The 24,229-nt window shown below is 37.6% G+C and overlaps 1 protein-coding gene across 3 annotated transcripts; it reads left to right on the top strand.

The window, feature by feature from the left end:
* Positions 1-3,513: 3,513 nt before the first annotated feature.
* Positions 3,514-22,299, top strand: LPA1 (tetratricopeptide repeat (TPR)-containing protein). 3 transcript variants are annotated; one of them, XR_736737.3, is made up of 9 exons: positions 3,514-3,880; positions 4,796-4,899; positions 5,236-5,371; positions 5,967-6,198; positions 6,913-7,070; positions 7,661-7,849; positions 8,432-8,528; positions 8,814-8,910; positions 21,914-22,299. XR_736737.3 is itself a non-coding variant. In XM_010271196.3 (9 exons), the coding sequence occupies exons 1-9, from the start codon at positions 3,650-3,652 to the stop codon at positions 21,986-21,988; spliced, it is 1,323 nt and encodes a 440-aa protein (XP_010269498.1). In that variant the 5' UTR covers positions 3,514-3,649; the 3' UTR covers positions 21,989-22,299. The 3 variants fall into 3 exon arrangements, 2 of the variants coding, with proteins under 2 accessions (XP_010269498.1, XP_010269499.1); XM_010271196.3 differs by having other exon boundaries at positions 8,428-8,528; XM_010271197.3 differs by lacking the exons at positions 4,796-4,899; positions 5,236-5,371 and having other exon boundaries at positions 3,523-3,880; positions 8,428-8,528.
* The last annotated feature ends 1,930 nt before the right edge of the window (positions 22,300-24,229 follow it).

The raw sequence follows: 24,229 nt of genomic DNA, 5'->3' as shown, positions 1-24,229 counted from the left end.
AAATATTAATATTAATTATATTGGTTTTTAAAAATTGACATTCTCATTTTTGTTTTTTTTTTGTTATTTTACGTTTTAGTTATTCAATCATTTTTAAACGGTAACTAATTGTGTCCCAATATGTCATACTTTATATAAACCATTAAATTATAGTTTTTTACATTTAAATGACTTATTTACAATCATATAAAATTTGTAAATATAGTTAGTAATATATTTTTTATGATTTATTTGAAATTTTTACCATATTTATGCGTATCTTAATTTTTCATCCGTATCCATACATATCCAAAGCATATCCCGATACGTCTCTTAAAATTGTCTTTTTGATACACCTTACGTTTTCGATACTTTGAACCTTGGCTAGTTTAGGGGGCATTTTGGATAAAGTGATAAATAACTTTACAATGACCAAAATGCCCATCCCAATAACTAAAAAATGACTAGTTTTTAGGGTATTTTGGGCAATTGAATTATTTTCAATTCCTATAAATAGCCATGTCCTCCACCATTTTCATCACACCAATTCAACAATTTCTTAATCTCTTCTCTCATACATTCTCTGAAGTCTTAATTGATCTAAACTCTGATGGGTTGTTCTCAACTTTATTGAAGTTTCAACAAGAAGAAGGCTTGCTCTGCTCAACTAGCTTAAGTATCTCAAATTAATTAGCAGTTAGCAATTTGGGAGGCTTGGACTCTTGGAGTTGAAATCAATTTGAGAGGCTTAAGTATCTCAAATCCCAACCATTGAAATCAAGTTGGGATTCTGAACCTGTAATCCGAGTAAGTCCAATTAAATTAATTTTTATTTTTTAGAATTTAAAAAAATGGCTAGCTCCTCCCAAAACCGATTCCCCAACATGTTTAATGTTGACGATATTCAGTTGTATCATTATAGTATTAACACTGATATGGATGCTATTGATATTGATGGAACTTTCACCCCTAGTACTGATACTAGGGGAAAGAAAAAGAAGGCCACTAAGTTGGTTAGCCTGGTTTGGAAAATATTTAAAGTAGAATAGGTTGAGGGGAAGGGAAAAAGAGCTATTTGCCAAATATGTAGGAAATACTTTAGCTATTGTAGCAAGAGTGGCACTGGTCATTTTGGCAGGCATTTGCTCAACCATGAGAATGAAGAAAAAGAAGGGAGAGAAACAACACAAAAACAAATTGGGCGGAGAGATTTTGGTAGATTTAAATATTTTCAAGAAATAATGAGGCAATAATTAGCAAAATACATTGTACATGCTGAACAACCATTTTTGTTAGCTGAAGATACTAAACTTGAAAAATGGTTACGTAATTCTATAAATCCACAATATAAAAAGTTTCTAGGAATACTATTAGATTAGATGCATTAAAAAATTTTTATTCATATAAACAAAATTTAACTTATATTTTATCAAATCTTAATTCTAAAGTTGCAAGTACTTTTGATGTTTGGACTTCTAAATTTAACATAAGTTATATTTGTGTTACTAGTCATTTTATTAATGAAAAATGGCTTTTAAATAAAAGAATTTTAAGTTTACTAGGCTTTAATGGCCACATACTGGCCCAGCTATTGCTACAAGCATTTTAAATACTTCACATGCTTATGGAATTGAGAATAAATTATTTTTTATTAGTTTTGATAATGCTAGTAATAATAATTTTGTAATAATTATTTTAAAATCTTAATTAAAACCATGTTTAAATGGTAACTTTTTTCATATCAGATGTGTATGTCACATCTTAAATTTATGTATTCAGGATGCTTTAAATATTATTTCTACTCATATTTTTAAAATTAGAAATTTTTTTATATATTAGAAGTTCTAGAGAAAGAAAACAAGAATTTAAATATTTATGTCAAAATTATGGTTTAAAATATAAATATTTTATATTAGATGTTAAACATAGATGGAGTTATACCCATGCTATGTTAGAAAGTTGTATTTCTCATAAACAAATTTTTAGTGATTTTTATAATGCAAAAATGCCTAATGATATTATATATGAGGAAGATTGGGAAATCACAATTTGTATAAGAGATTTTTCAAAACATTTTTATGATGCAACTAATGAATTATCGGGTATTTATTATTCAACTAGTTGTAATTTACCTTATTAATTAATGGTGATTAGTGATTGTTTTGCAAAATATATAAATAATCCACAATTTAAAAGTATTGTTGAAATAATGGAAGATAAATTTAAAAATGTATTGGGAGAACATTTCTCCTCTTTATTACTTAGCTACAATATTAAATCCTAGGATTAAGAAAGATGGTTTAGATATTTTACTTGAAACATAATGTAAAAATATGAATATTGAAATTGGAAAGAAAAAATAATAAATTAATAATTTATTATTTGAAATGTATAATTTATATGAATATGAAGTAATGGGAAATAATTCTACAAGTTGTAAAGTTGCATCTTCTACTTCTGAATTTGAATTTGAACCCTAGTAGAAGAGAAACTTTTTTATTTAATAAGTAGAAGACACAAATCTACTACCTCAACAATAAGTTCATTTACTGAACTTAATTTTTATTTACAAGTAAATTTTTCTTCTTTAGGTGAAGGAATAAATGATTTTGATATTTTGGCTTGGTTGAGTGAATATTCAAAAAATTATCTAGTTATTGCCGCTATGACATGTGATTTACTAACCCCTCCGGTGTCTATAGTTCTATCAGAATCTTGTTTTAGTGCAAGTACTAGGGTGTTGGACGACAAGAGAAGCTGTATGAATGATGTAAATATAGAGATGTGTATTTGATTTAAAAATTGGTTGGATGCTGAAGACATATTACAAGACAAAGGAGGGCATGACACTATATCCGATATTTCACCTGAAGCAAATGATGAAAGTCATGATTCATGAATGATAGTTGTATAACAATGTAATTTTGTATTTTCAATTTGTAACTATATTGTCTTTTTTATATTTTATTAATTTATTCCATTTTCCAATTTTCATATTTCATTCATCCAAGTATCCAACCATAGTATGCTTTGTAATTTGTATCATTCAAATTTAAATGAAATAAAATTTTTATTTTTCTTCCAATTTGTTATTTCATTCTTATTTGGTTAAGTATTTTTTTCATTTATTTGTTAGATTTCTCATTTGTTATTTTTTCAAATAGTTTCCAAATCGCAAAGGAAAGTTAAATATTTTAGTTTTACACTTTTACAAAGCAAAGAAATAAAAAAAAAACTAAAAACAAAAAAAGGTAAAAAACCAGTCTGGCTCGATTCGGCCCATGCCTAAGGCCGGGCCTGTGGCACGGCCCAAGCCCAGTCCATGCCCAAGGCACGACCTGTGGCACGGCCTAGGCTCGGCCCAGCACGTCCCGGGCCCGCATGGGCTTGGGCCATGGGCCGTGCCGGGCCGACCCCCAAGATATCCCTGGGGGCGGCACGGTCCGTTTTACACCTCTGCTCTTATTGAAAAACCGACCAAATCGGATTGGATCCGGTCGGTTTAGTCGATTTGCCATCCAACATGAACACCCTAAAAGCGAGTAGCAACCAGTGAAGAGCGAGGACTGGATAACGTACACAAGGAGGGAGATTGCTTCCCCCACCTCTCGGCTCTCCCCTTCCCCAGATTTAGAATTTTCAGGCAGCTGCTCTGTTTCATGATTTCTAAATGGCCGTTGCTGCTCTTGCATTGCAGCAGCATCTGCTCTACTTGTCAAAGCCAACTACATGGCTTCCCAACAGAACCCATCTAAAATCCCAAAGGATTGGTCGTGTTTCTCTCGTCTCATGCTCTTCTTCTTCTTCTTCTTCTTCTTCCCCTTCGTCTTCACCGGAAGCCACAACAGAGACTGCAGAGTCATGCGTCAATCTGGGTCTCTCCCTTTTCTCCAAAGGACGGGTAATTTAGCTTTCCCTTACCAGTGTTTTTAGTTTACATCTTAGCCTGCTCACTTAAATTCATCTTTTCTGCTCCCGGCTGCTCCTATTTCACAATTTCCATTCCTTCGACTGCTCAGTTATGAGATGCCTATATATTCCTAACAGATGCCCTGTGGAAAGGGTTGGATTGGTTAATTTTAGTTTCTATATAATTATTAGGTGTAATGTTTCTTATTATACATTTAAAGCATTCATCTGGTTTTCCTTTCTCTACCAAAAAGAAGAAATATCTACCTTGTTTTCCGACTGCGAATATTTATGATTTCATGGGCTGGCGTAAATATTTTTTCTTCATATTGATAATAAACTTTCTTTAGAGCTATAACGAGAAATGAGTGGTAGTGATTTTTATTAAATCATTGATTATAAAGGAATGCACCGTTTGTCTGATACCCTTTTTTATTTTTTTTCTGAAACTTTTTCCGAGGTAGTTGCAAGCAATGTAACATTGGTGAATTTAATCTTCTGGACCAAATTTCTCCCTCAGATAGGGCTTTTACAACGGCTAGAGGATGGTGTTATAAATCAAATAAAAAACAAAAGAGGAACCAAATTGAAGAAACATATAGCGGCAGACTTAATGATTTCTTTAGACACTTCCAGACAAAATGAACATCTTTAAGTTGATATGAAGGGAGTCTTTTCTTCCCAAGAAAGAAAAAGCAATTTGTGATCACATATAATGTTTCAGATATATTTCTTTTACATTCTAATCCAATAATAATCTAATAGAAACCGTTATTTACACTTTTCTAAACAATGAATGAATTGCAATGCATTCTCAAAAAGTTTAACTAACATGCACTGTGGCATCTTAAGAGATGTCCTTTCTCAATTTGAAAGATGCCCTTTCTCATGTTGATGGTTGTGCCAGGTAAAAGATGCCCTTTCTCAATTTGAAACAGCGCTTACTTTAAATCCAAACCCAATGGAAGCTCAGGCTGCATTTTATAATAAAGCCTGCTGTCATGCTTACAGGTAGGACTTTCAACTTTTTTGTTTTTATGAGTTGTTAATTGATCCTCCAGTGGTTAAAAACTCAACTTATCTACATTAAAATGAATGAGGAAGTAAGTATCACTTGTGTCATCTACAATCAGATTAAAATACTGATATTTGGATGAGTTGCAAATTGCACATTTGTACAAATTAAGTTCTAATAATGGAAAACCAGTCAGATATCTCAATTTACTTTCATTTCTTGCCACATACTGTTCCTAAGAGAATTTGGAGTTGGGTATCATTTAAGTTGAAGCTGAGAATTCTTATATGACATGATGGATTTTCTTTTATTTTTTTCCTTTCTTGAGCTAGAGGTGAAGGAAAGAAGGCTGCAGATTGCCTGCGTACTGCTTTACGAGAATACGATCTCAAATTTGGCACTATTCTTAATGATCCAGACTTGGCCTCCTTCAGAGCCTTGCCCGAATTTAAAGAACTACAAGAGGAGGTGTACTGTTTTATACAAAAGTCTACTTTGTAACTACTTTCCTAATTTAATTTATGCACATTCAATCTAGCTTTCTCCAGAAAGTTTGCCTGTCATCACTTAACTCTTGAATGGAAATCAAATGATTTTTAAACCTACAAATCCCATATTGTTAAATGGGAAACTTGTGGAACTTATGGCTAGTCAACTGCTGGCATAGACTACAACACTGCATATGCAGGGGTACTGGATACCATTCTATTAGGCTTTACCCATATAAAAATGCCTCATATAATGACTTTAGCATCCTAGATATGCCGATTTTCATGAAAAGAGAGCAAAGTTGTGTAAAACTGTGCTGGAAAAGGAAATGATCTACAAGGAACACATCCAGTAATCTTATTGGGTTGATGCGCAAAGTCTCCTATGTTGAAGTATTGAGTAATTAGTACAATGTGCTCCACATGCTTGGCATGGTTCATAGAACTTCCTTGATCTATCTCACTGGTACCAGGGTTTCTTTAATACCTTCATAATGATATATTGTATTATCCTTTTAACTAATTTTTTATCCATTAAGTGTTAAGCCCTTAATAAATCTTGGCCTTAATTACAGGCTAGGCTTGGTGGAGAGGACATTGGCTACAGTTTCAGGAGAGATCTCAAACTCATCAGTGAAGTCCAAGCACCATTTCGTGGGGTTAGGAGATTTTTTTATTTTGCATTTACTGCGGGTGCAGGAATTGGAACATTCTTCACAGTACCTAGATTGTTCCGTGCACTTAAAGGTGGTGATGGAGCTCCAGGTCTCTGGGAAACTGCTGGAAATGCAGCCATTAACATTGTAGGTAAATATTTTTTTTCGTTTTGGGATGGTGGCTGGTGGTAGTGGAGCATTAAAAAGACAAATATTAATGTTAAACAATCAAAAAGATGTAGTGATTCGGAGATTCATTGTTTTTACCCTCTGTCATACCTTTCACAATGTACGTTAAGGTTTTCGGGCAACCTATGGTACCCAGATAGCTGTATAAGGGTTTCATACTGTGTCTGATGTTTCAATTTTCAGTCTAAATTTCATTTCTGACATCTTGTCCATCCGTGCCCTTGCCATTATCTGGATAAAGTGGCAGGTAATTTGTAGACAACGCACACACATATGAACGATTAAAATATAAATCAAATAATTAAATGAAAAGTATAACATACCTGATTTTCAGGATACCGTCCTGCGGACCCAAAATGACTTACACATACTCATTTCAATATATAGAGGGGCCATATTGCATTTTTTCCAAGCACTAAGATGCCTTAATTTATATACTTCCCTAGTTGGTTGCCTCGGTGATAGGCCTTCAAGATTCCTAATTTTTCAGTAGGTGACACTTCAAGCCTTTAACTATACTGCTTTCACATGGTTTGCTATCATCAGCCTGGAACAAGTGAAATGTAAGCTACATTGTTCTATTGGACTTATTTTAAAAAGATTCCATGGTTTTGAGAAATGAAAATAACAAGTAGTTTCTTAAATTGACTAAGCTTCTAAATCAGTACCTCTACAGGTATTATAGTACTTGTGGCATTATTTTTCTGGGACAACAAGAAAGAGGAGGAACAGCTAGCACAAATATCCAGGGACGAAACACTCTCAAGGTTGCCTTTGCGGCTTTCAACTAATCGAGTTGTTGAGCTTGTCCAGCTAAGAGACACTGTTAGGCCAGTTAGTATCAGCATTTTCCTTTCCCTTTCTATAATGCAATAACTGTTATCATTACGTTCAGAATTTTTGTTTTCAGAAAAGACCAAATAATATAATTTCTCATTAGGATGATTATATCATTGTCATCCACCAAGCCAATCCTTCTTTCAACTATTTAGGTCATTCTTCTTCGCCTTCTCAGTTTTCACTTTATACACAGCCATACCGTTGTGATTATAACTCAAATTCATAGACCTTTTATGGAATTTTATCTCTTAATTATCTGTATACATTTCAGGAAATTTTCATGATCCATAGTGTTCAAAATTATTTTGGAATGTATTTGATTTTCAAGTAAAAGAAAAATCCTCATTTTGCTTTGTCTAATTTGATGAAATTTCCCAATAGAAAAAGCAAAATCACAAAAGGTTAAAAAATTTAGCTGGACTTTTCTTTCAAAAATTCCTTAAAACTGTGTTTAGATGTCTGATAGACACCCTTCATATAATAAGGATGGTTATATTCTTGGTCTTTTCACATGCTGCAATAAGTGATCATTCTTACATTTTTAATCTGTACATTTTTCCATTCTCAATAAGTTATGCTTTTAGGTGATTTTAGCTGGGAAAAAAGAGACTGTTTCTCTAGCTATTCAGAAGGCTGAAAGGTTCAGAACTGAGCTCCTCAAGCGAGGAGTTCTTTTAGTTCCTGTCATCTGGGGTGAAGGTCGAACACAGCCAACTGAGAGAAAAGGCTTTGGTGTTTCATCAAAGGCAGCTACTTCTCTTCCTTCTATTGGGGTAAGATATATGGGTTCTATCTATATGATTATTGAATATTTCATCCCTGGAGCTAATATTATATCACTATTTAGGTTGATGAGAAAAATGCATCACTATTTAGCTCTCATAATTTCTATCCTGTTAATCATCAGATCTCTAGATAAATTACCATGTAGTATATAGATTAAGTATTGAATACTGTAATTGTTGTATGTCATGATGCTAAGAAGTATGCTACATTCTACTTCTTTTATAAATCAAAAAGCTGTTTGTATGTTGTGAGAAACTCAATAGACTTTATATTAGTTAAAATTATGTCTTACAAATTATGTTGTGGGTCAGTGGCTGGCATGTCTATATGTGTTGGTTGAAAGCATGCATGTGCTTCTTATGTACATCAACACCTTTCAAATTTTCTTCCCAAACATAGCCAGTTGCAATAGTGATGCCTAACCTTTCAAATTTCCCAGTCTGCCCCTCCCAACATTGGGTAACGGCCTTTCATTTAAATTTTGGACAATTTATTGCAAACCAGGACAGTTCTTAACATTTGACCATTATTACTAATTTGACACTATGTAATGCTATAACGGTAGGAAGATTTTGAGAAGCGTGCACAATCTATTATTGCAAAGTCACGGTTGAAAGCAGAGGTGCGATTTAAGGCTGAGGTTGTATCACCTGCTGAATGGGAAAGGTGACATGCTACTCTCCGCTCACCTTTTTTTTTGCTCTAAAATGGTTATTCTGTAGTGTGATTGAAACAAAACCATTCTATTTTCTTCTAGATCTTATATGAGAAAAGATAGCACCTTTTTAAACAAAATAGAAGTTGAAGCTAATGATCCTTGACTTATTCAATTATTTTTCTCTTTTTGGTTATTGGGTCCATCTAGATGTTCAGAATCAGTTGATTTCTAACTTTTCTACTCCCAGTTTTATTTTTCCCTTTTCCAGATATTGAAATATTTTAATCCTTCAGGTGGATTCGTGATCAACAAAAGTCAGAAGGTGTTACTCCTGGTGAGGATGTATACATAATATTGCGCCTGGATGGTCGTATTAGAAGATCAGGGAAGGTAAAATATAAATCATGGAATTTGTTTCTTATGTGGTTAAATGAAAACAGATGGCATGCAAAATCAATAAGAATATAGGTTACTCTTATGTAGCAGAAGACATAGTGGATGAGTAAGTTTGTTTTGAGAATATTAGTTATGATTTGCAAAACTAATCTCAAGTTTATTTAATGATCCATCAAGTTTCCAATTTACAATCATCTAAAATTTGTCAACTCTTAGAATGATAAATGCTTTTTAGAAAAGGGCCAACCCAGTGCATGAAGCTCCTGCCAATGCAGGGTCTTGGGAGGGACAGATGCATGCAGCCTTACCCTTGCACATATAGAGAGGCTGTTTCCAAGATTTTGAAACCTGGTCACCAGGTCGCAATGGAGCAACCCAACCATTATGCCAAGGCTTTTATCTCCCATCTAAAAGGAACATTACCTAATGTCAATACTATCTTGGGTCTTGGAGCTAACCTTTTATTTCCCATCTTTTGTTTTTTGATTGGTTATTTCGCATCTATTATTTCATATTTAACTAGGGAAATTGGGAAAAAAAAAACTTAGAAGGAATTCTAAAGGTAAACATTAAAAGCAGGAGGAAGATGAGAAGTTGTGGCTTGTTCTAGGTAGTGAACATTTGATGAGAGCCTGCTCACCACAGGAATCTTCTTCGAGGGAGACTCTGCCTCCTGAAATCAGAAAATAGAGAGAGAGAGAGCAAAAGATTCTGAAATGGCTCGATGCCTTTCTCATTGTTTCATGGACTATTTATAGATGTCAGTTACCCCCTTTTCAGCCATAATGGGCCATCTTGCGAGGTCCTCGGGTATACACTAGTTTAATGGGCCTAAATGGACCATTCACAGTTCTGTTATTATCAACAGTTCCATCAACTCCTCCCCCCTTTATAACAACCTTGTCCTCAAGGTTAATGCTGGGGTAGTGTTGTTGCAGCTGACAGTAGTCTTCCCATGTGGCGTCTTCCGGTGGAAGGTGTTTCCATACCACCAAGGCTTGCTGAACTGACTTATTGCCATCTCGGATCCACCTGAAGTCAGCAATGTGATCCATCTTCGGCTGTAGAACCCCCTCCTCAGAAAATTCTGGTAAGCAAGCTGAAACCGAAGGGACTGGCCCTAAATGTTTCTTCAATAGGGATACATGAAATGTTGGGTGTATCTTGGAAGAGCTAGGGAGGTCTAACTTATAATCCACCTTCCCCACCCTGGTTACAATATGGAATGGACTATAAAATCTGGGAGCCAACTTTTGAGAGGACCGTTTAGCCAAGCTACTCTGCTTGCCTCAGCTTCAAATAAACCCAGTCTCCTACCTTGAACTGAACATCTCGATGTTTCTTATCATAGTGGGCCTTCATTTGTTGTTGCGCCTTTAGCAAGTTGGCTTTTAAGTCCTTAAGGACTGCATCTCTGTCTGCTAGATGTTCATCTACTTCAGCCACAACTGTGGATCCCTTCTCATAGGGTAGTTAGTAGGGAGGGTGGTTCCCTTCCATATAGAGCATGAATAGGTGACATGCCAATTGAAACATGAAAAGAAGTGTTATACCAGTATTCTGCCCACGGAAGCCACTTGGCCCACTTCCCGGGGTAGTCACTAGTAAAGCACCGAAGGTAGGTCTCAAGGGAACGATTCACCACCTCTGTCTGTCCATCGGATTGTGGATGATAGCTGGTGGAGTGATGGAGTTTCGTTCCTTGCACCCGGAAGTATTCACCCCAGAAACGGCTCATGAAAGCTGAGTCCCGATCAGAGATAATTGCCTTGGGCGTGCCATGTAAATGGGAGACCTCCTGGACAAAAATTTTGGCCACTTGTGCTGCAGTATATGGATGTGATAGTGGTGCAAAATGCGCATACTTAGACAGCCCATCCACAAAAACAACAATGACTGTCTTTCCGCCGGAAGGAGGTAGACCAGTAATGAAATCCATAGTTACCTCATCCCATACTTGTTCCGGGAGCGGTATAGGCTGTAACAGCCCAGCTGGGGACTGATTGTCATATTTATGCCGCTGACATGTTGCACACATGGCAACATACTCCCGAATCTGTCTCTTCATCCCCACCCAATAAAAATGAGAGGATACCCTATGATAGGTTCGTAGGATGCCAGAATGTCCACCCATTGGAGAAGTGTGAAAAAGCTCTAAGAGGGCCGGAATGTGGGTTGAGTTACTTGGCAACACCATTCTGCCCTTGTGCATCAGAGTTTCATTACAAAGGGAGAAACCAGGTGGGACTTGTTCCCCATTCAGAATCTGGTTTCTGATCTTAGTGAGGCTAGCATCATGTAAAGAGACTGGGCCGAATGGGCCCTAACAGCCTTTCGTGTGATATCCTGTATTTTATCTTTTATTTTATGTTGATGGGCCTCACTTAATGGGCCTGTTATTTGTTCTTATTTTATTTTCTTTATGTAACTGCCAAGCTAGCCGCCCACTTAAGGGTATACTTGTCATCATCAATTTTTAGAGATTAATAAAATAGGGTTAGAGGAGAAGGGTGATTAATTCGACTTCTTCTCTTACCTCTTCTCTTCGCCATCTTCCTCTCTTATACAGTTATTCAGATCTGTTCTATTCTGCTAATCACTAAGTTTAATCTTGATATTAGAGGACTGATTTACATCTTGGTATCAGAGCAGGTTCAGTTCCTCTTCCTTCTTTTTTCTTTGTTCCTGTACACTCTAAAATCAAGAGAGTGTATGGAGAGATAGGTTTTCTATAGTATAGAGAATCACTTGCCTAGTTGGTAGAAGGGTTTGGAGAGTTTAGTTCTGGCCAGATTTTGCCAAGAAGTGATGTTGTTTTGCTGCTGCCCAAAACCCTAGCCGACTAGAGATTTTCGAGGTTACCAGGAAAGGTGAAGTTTGGGTGTGGCGCTCTGTGCTTGGAAGGTGTCTTGTGACTGCTAAAGGAGGGCGGTTCAGGTTTGGAAGAGTTTGGGTTAGTCTGGTGGGTACGACAATGTCTTCTCTCTTCCTCCCATCTGCTGGACGGAGCAAAACCCTAGTTTTTCAAGTACCTAAGTTCTGGTTTGACTTCAAGTAAGTTTACATAGTCAAAATTTTTTGTTCTTTGATTTCCGTTTGATTAATGGAGGCATACGGAAGTGAGTTCAAGCAGGTGCCAGTTTCTGGACCTGCTTCAGTAGATTTCGTTTTGACTGGTGTTACCACAATTAAGCTAGATGGGACAAACTATCTTGCTTGGGCACAGTCTATAAAAATCTATGTTTGTAGTAGAGGAAAACTCGGGTATCTCATAGGTAGCAAGGTGAAACCCGAAGAGACAGACCCTGAATTTGAAAGATGGATACAAGAGAACTATACTGTTATAGGATGGTTAGTCAACTCTATGCAACCCCATATAAGCCAACACTATCTCTAGATATCTTCGACTAAGAAGATATGGGACAGTGTAACTGAGACCTATTCACAAAAACTGAATGTAGCTAGAGCATACAAATTGAAAAGTGATGTGAAGAACCTGAGACAGGGGGAGAAGAGTGTGGCAATCTACTACTCTATACTAAGATCCCTATGACAGGAAATTGATGTTATGGAGACAGTGGTATGGGAGAGTAAAAAGGATGCTGAAATGTATAGAAAGCTAGTGGAGAGAAATAGGGTGTTTGAGTTTCTCATTGGACTCAACCCTGAGTTTGATATTATCAAACAGAACATTTTGGCCAGGGATGAGGTAGTGAGGAGAGTAGGCGGAAGGTGCAGTTGCAGAGTCCATCTACAGAACATTTTGCACATGCGGGAATGAAACCGAAGGGCCCTACTGAGAAAAGAGAGCAAATATGTGAATATTGCAAGAAACCACGACATACAAAGGACACCTGCTGGAAGCTTCATCTTCAACTTCTTCCTGATAGGTTTAAGAACAATAATAACCCTAAGAAGGGCAGTTAGGTGGGAAAATCCAAGACTGCTAATGCTGCTACAATGCCTGAAGGGGGAAGTAAGGAAAGCGAAGAAAAATCAACTATTGAGCAGTTGGCTGCAATGAAGTTGGATTTTGAGAAGTATGGGAGGCTCCTAAATCACCTGGAAGCTACAATTTCTTCAACTCACCCTTCCAACAGTACATCTTCATCGGCTTTTGCTCACTCAGGTACTCGTGCTTCTGCGAATCATGCTTCAACTTCAGGTAATCATAAAATCCCTTGGGTTATTGATTCCGGTGCATCAGACCATATGACCAGCCTATCTAACCTGTTTTGCTCTTATCACCTCCTCTTTGGGAAAGAGAAAATATCCCTTGCCGATGGGTCCCTTGCCCCCATCTTTGGTAAAGGTGATATAAAGACCTCTGGCACTCTGTTCTTATCTTCTGTTCTTCATGTCCCTAAGCTTAATACAAACCTCTTATCTGTTAGTAGCTTAACAAAGTCAATGAATTGCAGCATAACTTTCTTTCCCACTCATTGTGTTTTTCAGGACCTGCAATCTCAGAGGATGATTAGGAGTGGCCATGAGGCGAACAGAATATACTTGCTGGACACACCAGATCAAGCTTTGGGACCACCTCATGGAGTTGCCTTAGAGTCGGTCGTGTCAGAGTCTGTTAATAAAATTTTATTATGTCATTTTCGGTTTGGTCACTTGTCCTTTTCTGCTTTGAGTCATCTGTTCCCAGATATGTTTAAAGGAGTGTCTTTATCGAGTCTTCATTGTGAATCATGTGAGCTGGCAAAGCATTGTAGACATTCCTATTCAATTAGCAATAAAAAATCATTTTCTCCTTTCCATATTGTTCACTCTGATGTGTGGGGGCCATATCACATGCCAACCATGGGGGTTACAGGTACTTTATCCTTTTTATTGATGATTATTCACGTTACACTTGGATTTATCTCATGAAATTCAAGGATGAAGTACCAACTATTGTGAAAAATTTTCATGAACTCATCCTCACCCAGTTTAATACTCGTATCAAAAGATTCCGCTCTGACAATGCTAAGGAGTATTTTGAGAGAACCCTCTCCACTTATCTTGAAACTTTTGGGGTTATTCATCAAAGTTCTTGTTCCTACACTCCACAACAAAACGAGGTGGCGGAAAGAAAGAACAAGCATGTAGTTGAGGTTGCCAGATCCCTCTTATTTGCATCCCATGTTCCTATAAAGTTTTGGGGAGATGCTATTCTTACTGCTACCTTTCTGATCAACCGTATGCCCTCTTGGGTCCTTGGCTTTAAAACCCCTTTTAGTCTTCTCTTCCCGGATGATGATCTCTTTTCTCTTCCTCTCCGTGTGTTTGGGTGTACTTGCTATGTGCATATTCATAGTCACCAAAGGCACAAGTTTGAACCTAAGGCTCATAAGTGCGTGTTTCTGGGATATGCTTCCACACAGAAGGGTTATTGCTGTTTTGATCTAGTTCGTGGCACCCGCTTTGTATCTCGGGATATCACCTTTGCAGAGTTGACTCCCTTCTTTAGTATTCCTCCTAAGGGGGAGAAATCTGATGGGTACTTTGCTATGTCTCCAGCTGTTCCTCTTCCCATCCCTTGTGAGTCCGATCATGGGGTGTCCATCTCTTCCACTGGACCTACCCCTGATGTCCCTGCTCCCCCTCCTGCTTCTGCTCCTTCTCTCCAAAGGTGGTACCAAAGTCAGAGATTCAGACATGTGCAGGTTGTTTCCACTCTTTCAGAAGAGCATCTTGCCACTCCCATCATTCCTGAGGAAACAGGTCAGCCCTCTACTGACCCATCTCAGACTACTCCAGACCTTGACCTTCCTATTGCTCTTCGCAAGGGCAAGCGGAAGTGTACAACCCATTGTATCTCCAAACACTTATCTTACAACCTTCTCTCCTCTTCCTACTACTCTTTTCTTGCCTCTGTTTCTTTCCATGTGATACCCAGGTCTGTACCGGAAACTTTATCTCAAGCTGAATGGAGGGAAGCTATGATGACCGAACTTGATGCATTGCATAAGAATCATACCTGGGATATTGTGGACTTGCCGGAAGGGAAGGAACCAGTGGGTTGTAAATGGGTGTTTACTATTAAATATCACTCTGATGGCTCTGTTGAGAGGTTTAAGGCTCGGTTGGTTGCTAAGGGTTACACCCAAATGTATGGCATTGACTATCTTGAGACATTTGCTCTTGTAGCTAAGATGACTTCAGTTAGGGTTTTACTTTCTCTAGCAGCTACTTTTTACTGGCCCCTACACCAGTTCGATGTTAAAAATGCCTTCTTGAATGGAGAACTGCATGAAGAGGTCTTTATGTCTCTACCTCCCGGAGTGTATGGGAAAGAAATGAAAGGCAAGGTGTGTAAACTACACAAATCTATTTATGGTCTCAAACAATCTCCTCGGGCTTGGTTTGAGAGATTTTGGGCTGCTCTTGTCTCTTTTAGCTACATTCAAACACAATCTGATCATGCACTGTTCTTGAAGAGAAATGACTCTCTGGTGACTTTCTTGATTGAAGAGGCCAGTAAACTAAAAGCATTTCTCAACTTTGAATTTGAAATCAAAGATTTGGGAGATCTTCGGTATTTCCTAGGCATTGAAGTTGCTCGATCTAAGGATGGTATATTCATATCTCAGCGCAAATATGTCCTTGATCTTCTTGCTGAAACTAGTAAACTTGGAGCTAAACCCATCTCTACTCCCATTGATCCTAATCATAAGCTTTCTGCCACAGATGGTGAACTTTTGTTTGATAAGGGAGTGTTTCAGAGACTGCTTGGGAAGCTGTTATGCCTTTGCATGACTCGGCCAGATATTTCCTATGCAGTCAGTGTTATTAGTCAGTTTATGCATTCTCTCAGAGATATTCATCTAGCTGCTGCAGAAAGGGTTCTGTGCTACTTGAAAGGTACTCCAGGGAAAGGTATTCTATTTGCTAAGCATGGTCACATGAAGCTGGAAGCCTTTACTGATGCAGATTGGGCAGGATGTATTGATGACAGAAGGTCCACCTCTGGTTATTGTGCTCTGGTTGCTGGGAATATTGTGTTTTGGAGGAGTAAGAAACAATCAGTAGTTGTTAGATCCTCAGCTGAAGCAGAATACAGGGCAATGGCTCATGGTGTGTCAGAATTATTATGGCTACGATCCCTTCTAGAGGAATTGGGGGTGGACTACGAGAAACCAATGATGCTCTATTGTGACAACCAAGCTACTATCAACATTGCACATAATCCTATTCAACATGACAGAACTAAGCACATTGAGGTTGATATTTTATAAGGGAAAGAGTCTCTTCAGGAGAAGTTTGTTTACCATTTATCACATCAGAAGAGCAACTGGCTGATATCATGACCAAGGGAGTTCCCAGGGGGAAATTGACACACTATATAAGCAAGCTGGGCATGATTGACATCTATGCTCAGCTTGAGGGGGAGTAAAGAGACTGGGCCGAATGGGCTCTAACAACCTTTCGTGTGATATCCTTTATTTTATCCTTTATTTTATGTTGATGGGCCTCACTTAATGGGCCTGTTATTTGTTCTTTTATTTTCTTTATGTAACTGCCAAGCTGGCCGCCCACGTAAGGGTATACTTGTCATCATCAATTTTTAGAGATTAAGGGTTAGAGGAGAAGGGTGATTAATTCGACTTCTTCTTCTCTTACCTCTTCTCTTCGCCATCTTCCTCTCTTATACAGTTATTCAGATCTGTTCTATTCTGCTAATCACTAAGTTTAATCTTGATATTAGAGGACTGATTTACATCTCATCATTAGAGGCTTCCTCCCTCAGCTGACTCATAAATGGATAAGTGAGCTTAGAAGCTACCATCTGACAGCACTCATGTTGCCTTGACAAAGCATCCGCAACTAGATTGGACGGACCTGTTTTGTACTCTATTGTGAAGTCAAAGCCTAGCAGCTTATATAGCCACTTTTGTTGTACCTCATTCAGAACGGTTGTTCTATTAGATATCTTAAGCTTCTTTGATCGGAGCGAATGGTAAAAGCTCAACCCAGCAAGTACCCCCTCCATTTTTGCACAGCCTACACAACCACCATTAACTCCTTTTCATACGTGGATTTACCCTGGGCCAGTGGTGAGAGAACCTTGTTGAAATAGGCAATGGGCTTTTTGTCTTGTAACAATATTGCCCCTATGCCCTTTCCTGATGCATCTGATTCTACTACAAACTGTTTTGAAAAACTTGGTAGGGACAAGATGGGAGGGGTCGTAAGGGCCATCTTCAGTGTCGTGAAGGCGTTCTCCACTTCTTCCGACCACTGGAAAGCATTCTTCTTGAGCAAGTTTGTTAGTGGGGCCGTCATAGTGCCGTACCCCTTAATGAATCGCCTGTAACACCCAGTAGGGCCCAAAAAACCCCTAAGATCCTTGATAGTCGTGGGCGGTCACTGCAACATACAATTTATCTTGTCTGGATCTGCTCTGGCTGTGCCTGTGGTGACAATGTGTCTTGCATCTGTCCAAAATCACATTTTGACCTTTTAGCATACAACTGATTGGCTCTAAGAATGTCAAAGGTGGAGCGCAAATGCTGCATGTGAGACTTTCAATCCGTGCTATAAACTAAAATATCATAAAAAAACACCAGAATAAAACGCTGCAAATACGGATGAAAGATCTCATTCATTAAGGACTGAAAAGTAGACGGGGCATTAGTGAGGCCAAAAGGCATCACCAAAAATTCATAGTGGCCCTTGTGCGTCCTAAATGCCATTTTATAGACATCTTGAGCATGTACTCTAATTTGATGGTACCCTGCCTGTAAATCTAATTTGGAGAAAATCTTAGCCATACCAAGCTCATCCAGCAATTCATCAATTATGGGTATTGGAAACTGATCCCGGACTGTAATTTTATTTAGGGCATGGTAGTCGATGCAAAAATGCCACATGCCATCTTTCTTCTTAACCAAGAGGACAGGTGCTGAATACAGACTGTTACTAAGCTGTATCATGCCTTTGTGCCTGAGTTCCTTCACCAATTTTTCTACTTCTGTTTTTTGGCAATGCAGATACCGATAGGGTCGCACATTAGCAGGCATAGCACCTGGTTTGATTGGAATCCGATGGTCATGTGACCGCACTGGTGGCAAGCCAGAGGGTTCTTGGAAAACATTTGAGTAACCAATGAGTAGTAACTGCAGTTCGATTTCCTGTGTTTCAGAAATGGTTTCACTGTCACTCCCGGAGAAGGTTGGGCCTGGTTGACTCACGCCCAGGCTCGTTAGTATAGCTCCCTTTGCACCAGTTCCTGCCTTCAGAATAAGGTTTAACTCTCTTGTTGTATCGGCTCGGGTTCCCAACTTTTAAGGTGACATCGCTTACCTTGGCTCTGGAAATCCATTGTGAGGTGGGCCCAATCACACGTTATTGAACCCAACTCTTTTAACCATTGAATCCCTAACACCACATCAGCCCCAGAGAATTCTAGCGGGTACAAATCCACTCGGAATTCACACCCTTGCATCTGTAACCTGAGCCCTTCGCATACTCCATCGCACTAGATACAGTTACCATCAGCTACATGGATGGAGAACGGGATGGTTGGTTCAATTGCTAGCCCCAGCTGCTTAGCCAGCACAACGGTAATGAAATTCAAAGTACCACCACTGTCGATTAACACTGCGATCCGTCGTCCCATAAGCCGGCCCATCACCTGCATTGTCTGGGCTAAATGTGTCCTTGTCAGAGTCTGTAAGGAAATGGCCGGCTCTCCCGGTTCCCCTAACTGGATTGGTTCATCCTTGTCGTCGGCCCAGTCGTCTTCATAGTCTCCCTCAGGATCGATTTGTAAGGTGAGCACCTGATGCTGCTTACACTTGTGTCCAGGGAAAAATTTCTCGTCGCAGTTGTAGCAGAGTCCTCGTTCCCTACGAGCTTGCATTTCTGACCATGAGAGCTTTTTCAAGGAAATTGTTTGAGTTGGTATTGTCGTTGCCTTGGTAGCCAAACCTTCAAGACGATTGAGTGGAGTCTTCAAGATCGGTCCTGTGCCTCGGTTTATTTTCCTCAAGCTATTTAGCCTGTCCTTGTGGAGTCTAGCCAGTCCAACGGCTGCGGACATGGTGGTAGGTTGCATAGCCTTCATCTCTACCCGTATTTCGTCTCGGAGACCGCCAATGAAGCATCCTATGAGCGCATTCTCCGGCCAGCCATACACTCTCATTGCCAGTCGCTCAAATGCAACCTAGTATTCCCGCACAGTGCCTACTTGTCGTAGCTTCGATAGAGCTTCATCGAAATTTTCAAAAGAGGAAGGTCCAAAATGGATACAGAGGGCTTCTAGAAATTCTTTCCACATCATTTGAGGATGCGATCGTTTGTACCACTGAAACCAGTTGATTGCCTCTCCTTCTAAGTACACCGAAGCGATCACTACTCTCTGATGGCTCGCGATCTCTTGGATACCAAAGTATAGCTCTGCTCTGTAGATCCAAGAAAGAGGATCTTCTCCCTGAAAGCCGGAAAGTCCACTTTGACTTGCCGGTGATTATTTCCGCCGAATCGGCGAGAGCTGTCTTGGCTGAACTCTCGTCACCATTTTCTTTGTTGTTTGATCATGCATTCATCTTCTCACACTGTGACATCACCGCTGAGATCGCTTCCTTGATCTCTCGCAGGTCGTCGGAGAATTTGTGTAGATCGACCTCAATTCGATCCACTCTCTCTTCTACTGACGCTGATTTGGTATGCAACATGGATAGCCACTTCTCTGGACAAAATCTCAAGCTCTGATACCAGCAAGGTTTAAAATGTCGATGTCGATGGAAATGTCGCTTACCAAAATATAGGACATATGTCGGAAATGTCGAGGGGAAATATTGTAAAAATTAGAGACATTGTTGAAATATTATGAAATGTGGAAATATGCAAAGATATTTTGTAAAATGATAAAAGAAGCATTAATACATATTTCTAGACTATTATCTTATTCCCAACCATATAAAGCTAAGAAACTAAGATCAATAACAAATTAGTAAATGACGATTTACTGATTTATTATGTATTTTGATGTTTTTACAAGGTTATCTGATGTTTTCTTTTCTTATTTTTAATTCTGATTTATTATATTTATTTAACACTATTAAATAGAAATACATTTATTCTGATTTTTTAAATATTAAAGTTATAATACATTATGTTTTATTATAAATTTAATAAACTGATTTTCCTTTTTGTAGTATTGAGATTATGATAAATTCTGATTTCTTATAAAACTTAATTAATTTATTATGATTTTTAATACTAAATTTATAATAAATTATGATTTAGTATAAAATTTATTAAATTTATTCTGATTTTTTATATTAAATGTAGAATATGGTTTATTATAAAATTTAATAAACATTTTCTGATTTTAATAAATATTTAAAAAAATACTAACTAGTTAATATTTTATTACTTGAAAAATATTTTATGTTTTATATTATAAAGTAATTAATTTATTCTTTTGTTTTTATATTTTGTTAATTCTTTTTATAAATATTTTATTTGAAATATTAAATAGAAATTATTAATGGAATAATCTATATTAATATACTGTATTATATTAATATAATATACTAATATATTATATTTTTAATGTACATTAGTTGACATCCTGTGACATAATAAAAAAAACTGTATTTTTTTTGGTTATTTGGATCGATTTGGTCGACATTTCTGAAATATAGGAAATGTCGACCGACATAATGTAATTTTTATATTACCATCCACTTTCATGTCGGTGAGCCTCGACATCGACATATGTCGGGCGACATTAGCGACATTTGGCGACATTTGAAACCATGGATACGAGAATTGATGAGGGAGACTGCCTCCTGAAATTAGAAGAGAGAGAGAGAGAGAGAGAGAGAGAGAGAGAGAGAGAGAGAGAGAGAGAGAGAGAGAGAGATTCTGAAATGGCTCAATGCCTTTCGCATTGTTTCATTGACTATTTATAAATGTTGGTTACCCCCTTTTCAGCCATAATGGGCCATCTTGTGAGGTCCCCAGTATACACTAGTTTAATGGGCCTAAATGGGCTATTCACAGTTCTGTTATTATCAGCAGTTCCTTCAAGACTTCAGAGTAGATAAAGATGAAAAAGCATACAAGTTACCTAATTGAGAAATAAATGATAAGGTATCCTCATCTTAAAATTTGGCAAATATAGTATAGCTTGGTTTGTGAATGTAGTTAGGATGACATGGAGATAACAATAGATGTTGAACTTTTCTTTAGATCCTTTTGACCATTTATTTGTTTGTTTGTTTATTTCAAAAATGGTTAAGTGTGAATATGCCAAAAAGCCTATCCATACAAGTATAACCCATGTACTACAAAGAGGTATTGATGGGAGTCCTTTTAAGCTTCCAGAAAGAAAGGGAAATAAAACTATCCTGTAAAGTAATAGAAATGAGAGGCAAAAATAGATTTTAGTCTACTATTTCAATATCCTTTTGAACAGAAAGCCATGAAAGCACCATACCCACAGCCTCATTGAGCAAAAAACCAGTGCTTTTTTCCCCACAAACTGGCCATATCGCAGCAAATATGCTGCCTTTGTTGCCGAGACTTTTGACCTGCCACGAAGGCTAGATATCCATGGTTGTGTTGGGGAGGCCCGACTGCACCATCTGACCTTAAATCTCCAAAAAAATAGACCTAAAGAAAACATACTCACAATGGTGACGCAGAGGCACCATTATAACCATAGTGCTATCTTTTACCTATTTAATTTTAGTGAAATAGGTAGCATAGAGTTTTATCTTTTACCCATTCAAGGAAAGATCTGGGTCTCTTTATTGATCTCTGTCCATTATAACCATAGTGTTCTGACAGTTGGTCATCTTTCTTCAGTTTTCTTGATTAAAAATGGAAATAACTCCACAGGGATCAATAATTGCATCATGGGTTTCTCCTAAGAGAATCCCTTTGACCATGCATTTTTCTTGTTTAGACTAGTGGTGGTATATGAAATTTTTAAATTTAAACTTTACTCAATGTACCATGCTATTGTTGGTAATTGGTTGCATTTGATCTGCAGGGGATGCCCGATTGGCAACAAATTGTGAAGGAAGTTCCACCAATGGAAGCTTTTCTAAGCAAGCTAGAAAGATAAAAGTTTTTTCTGTGCTTCCCTCATTTCATAGAGATTTGTTTGTTAACAAATGAAGCACTAGGAACTGTCTATCATGCTTTATAATTTCCATTTCACAAGAAAAAAGGTTTCTGTAATTTGCCTCATCAATAGCTCCTTCAATCTTTAATGTCGTCTAGTCAATTTTATCAAGATATTTTGATGTTGTAATTTGCCTCATCAATTTGGGGTCTTTGATGTTGAAATTCCTCCTACCATGTTTGTAGATATTTTGAGATTGTTTATGTAATCTATTAAGCACAAAAATAATAAAAAGAGTAAACAGAAGCAAACTGAATGCTTGCGTGAGTGCACTGATTTTGGAACTAGGAGATTTCTTTCTTATGTGAACTGTAAACTATTGAATGTTTCCTGACTGTGCACATGAGCAGGGGAGCATCTTCTTGAATGAACGCCCATTATAATGGATCAATACGGAGCCACAAAAATTCTTCTCCTTGACTTTTGGCAATGAGCTAAACGTACGTCTACTTGGAAGCTACATGCATTATCTCACTCTGGGGCTGGCCTCTAATTGGTGGTATTTCAATGAGTGTGTATCAGTTTACTTGATCAGTCAAGTACTGGGGCTGTTTCAGGCTTGGTGGCCTCATGGTTCTTGGTAACAGGAGCTATTTTTTCGGTGTCAGAAAATCAACAACATTACTAGATGGAGTCATATACAGATCGACTAATTCCAGCCTCCAGAGAATACTGTGGAAATAAGAAATGGATATCTCATATCTGTGGAAAAGATGCAGGGCGATGGGCCCTACCACTCAATGGGTCCCAGACTCCCAGGAAATCTCCTTGATGAGGTTCATCAACCCTCTCAAGGAACCGTTCAACTGAAAAAGCTTAAAACTGTTAGTTGAGGGCCCTGAATAGGTTTTGATTATCTAATAAACCTAGAAGATTGAGTTGGTAGATCTTATTAGCATGACATCTAGGGATGCAAACAGATAGGGTAGCCGTGAAAATTTTCCTTTCCATTCTCAAATCCATTTAATTTTAACTCCCAATTCTTCAAATTCATACACAAGTGAAATGTGATGGCCCTCTTAAGCGTAAGTGATGTGGTAGGCTAGTGGTGAAGACACGCCTATAATGGGCAAACGTGATTTCCTACTCACTTTTCCTACCCACTCTTTACCCATTGTGAATTGCAACCATACATCTCTATTATGAATTGAGAGATGTGTGGCTGCAATACACGGTGGGTAGAAAAAGTGAGTAGGAGATCTGGACTCTATAATGGGAGACAAGGGGAAGGATTTGAATCCTCTGTTAATCCTTTTTACTTATTTCTTATAAAACACATAAAATGCATTTACTAGGGTTTGATTATATACCAAAATAACTTATAACCTGGTATGATAAAAGTGGTAATAAATTAGATGATTTTTGATTAAAATTCATAAGAGTTTTGATCAGTTCATGTTCTTCCCGTATCATGTCTTTCCAGCACCATAAATTTCCAATATATACATGGGTTTATAATTAGGTAATGAGAGTGGGTACCTATGCTAAATATAATTAGGCTCAGGCATCAGGTATTCCAAGGACAAAACCGAAACCCTATAGTGTTTTGGTAATTAGGTCCTATTAGGGTCCGGATGGATTGAGTATCCAAAAATTCCTACAAAATTATCATCCCTAATGATGTCCTTGGGCCCAAGAACGAGGTTTTTGAGTCCAAAAATTAATACAAAAAAAAAAAGTTTGATGTACTAAGACATTCTCTTTCTCTCTGAGTTCTGGTAGTAGGTTTAGAAAGATCAAGGAAAGAAAATATGGAGGGGAATGTGTCCTCTCAATGTTTAATTATGGCTATGTAAGAATATTTCCTATTGGTAGGTTTTGAACGGGTTAATTTTAATGAAAGATTTTCTCTAATATCAATTGGGCCTGTTTTAAGTTAATATAATAACATTCTTGAGGTAATGAATTTGCTGGAAGGAAAAAGGTGTCCTTTTCTTCCATATTCCCTAACTCAATAACCAATATTAAGTGAAGTCAACTATAAAACAACATTCTTCTTGGCTTTGGACCACTTAACTTCTGTTCTCTAATGTAATTGCAAAACTATTATTTAGTTTAATCACATAAATCAAACCTAACCCCACCAAATAATCTGACGTTTTAACAACAACAATAGTATTTCAAAGCTCCTCTTCTCCTTGTTACAACTATAATTGAATATCAAATTTAACAGCTGCTTTT

This window comes from Nelumbo nucifera, chromosome 4 (genome assembly GCF_055504915.1).
Source record: "Nelumbo nucifera cultivar China Antique chromosome 4, China Antique-T2T, whole genome shotgun sequence".
Classification (NCBI taxonomy): domain Eukaryota; kingdom Viridiplantae; phylum Streptophyta; class Magnoliopsida; order Proteales; family Nelumbonaceae; genus Nelumbo; species Nelumbo nucifera.
This window is presented reverse-complemented; position numbering and strand designations above follow the sequence as displayed.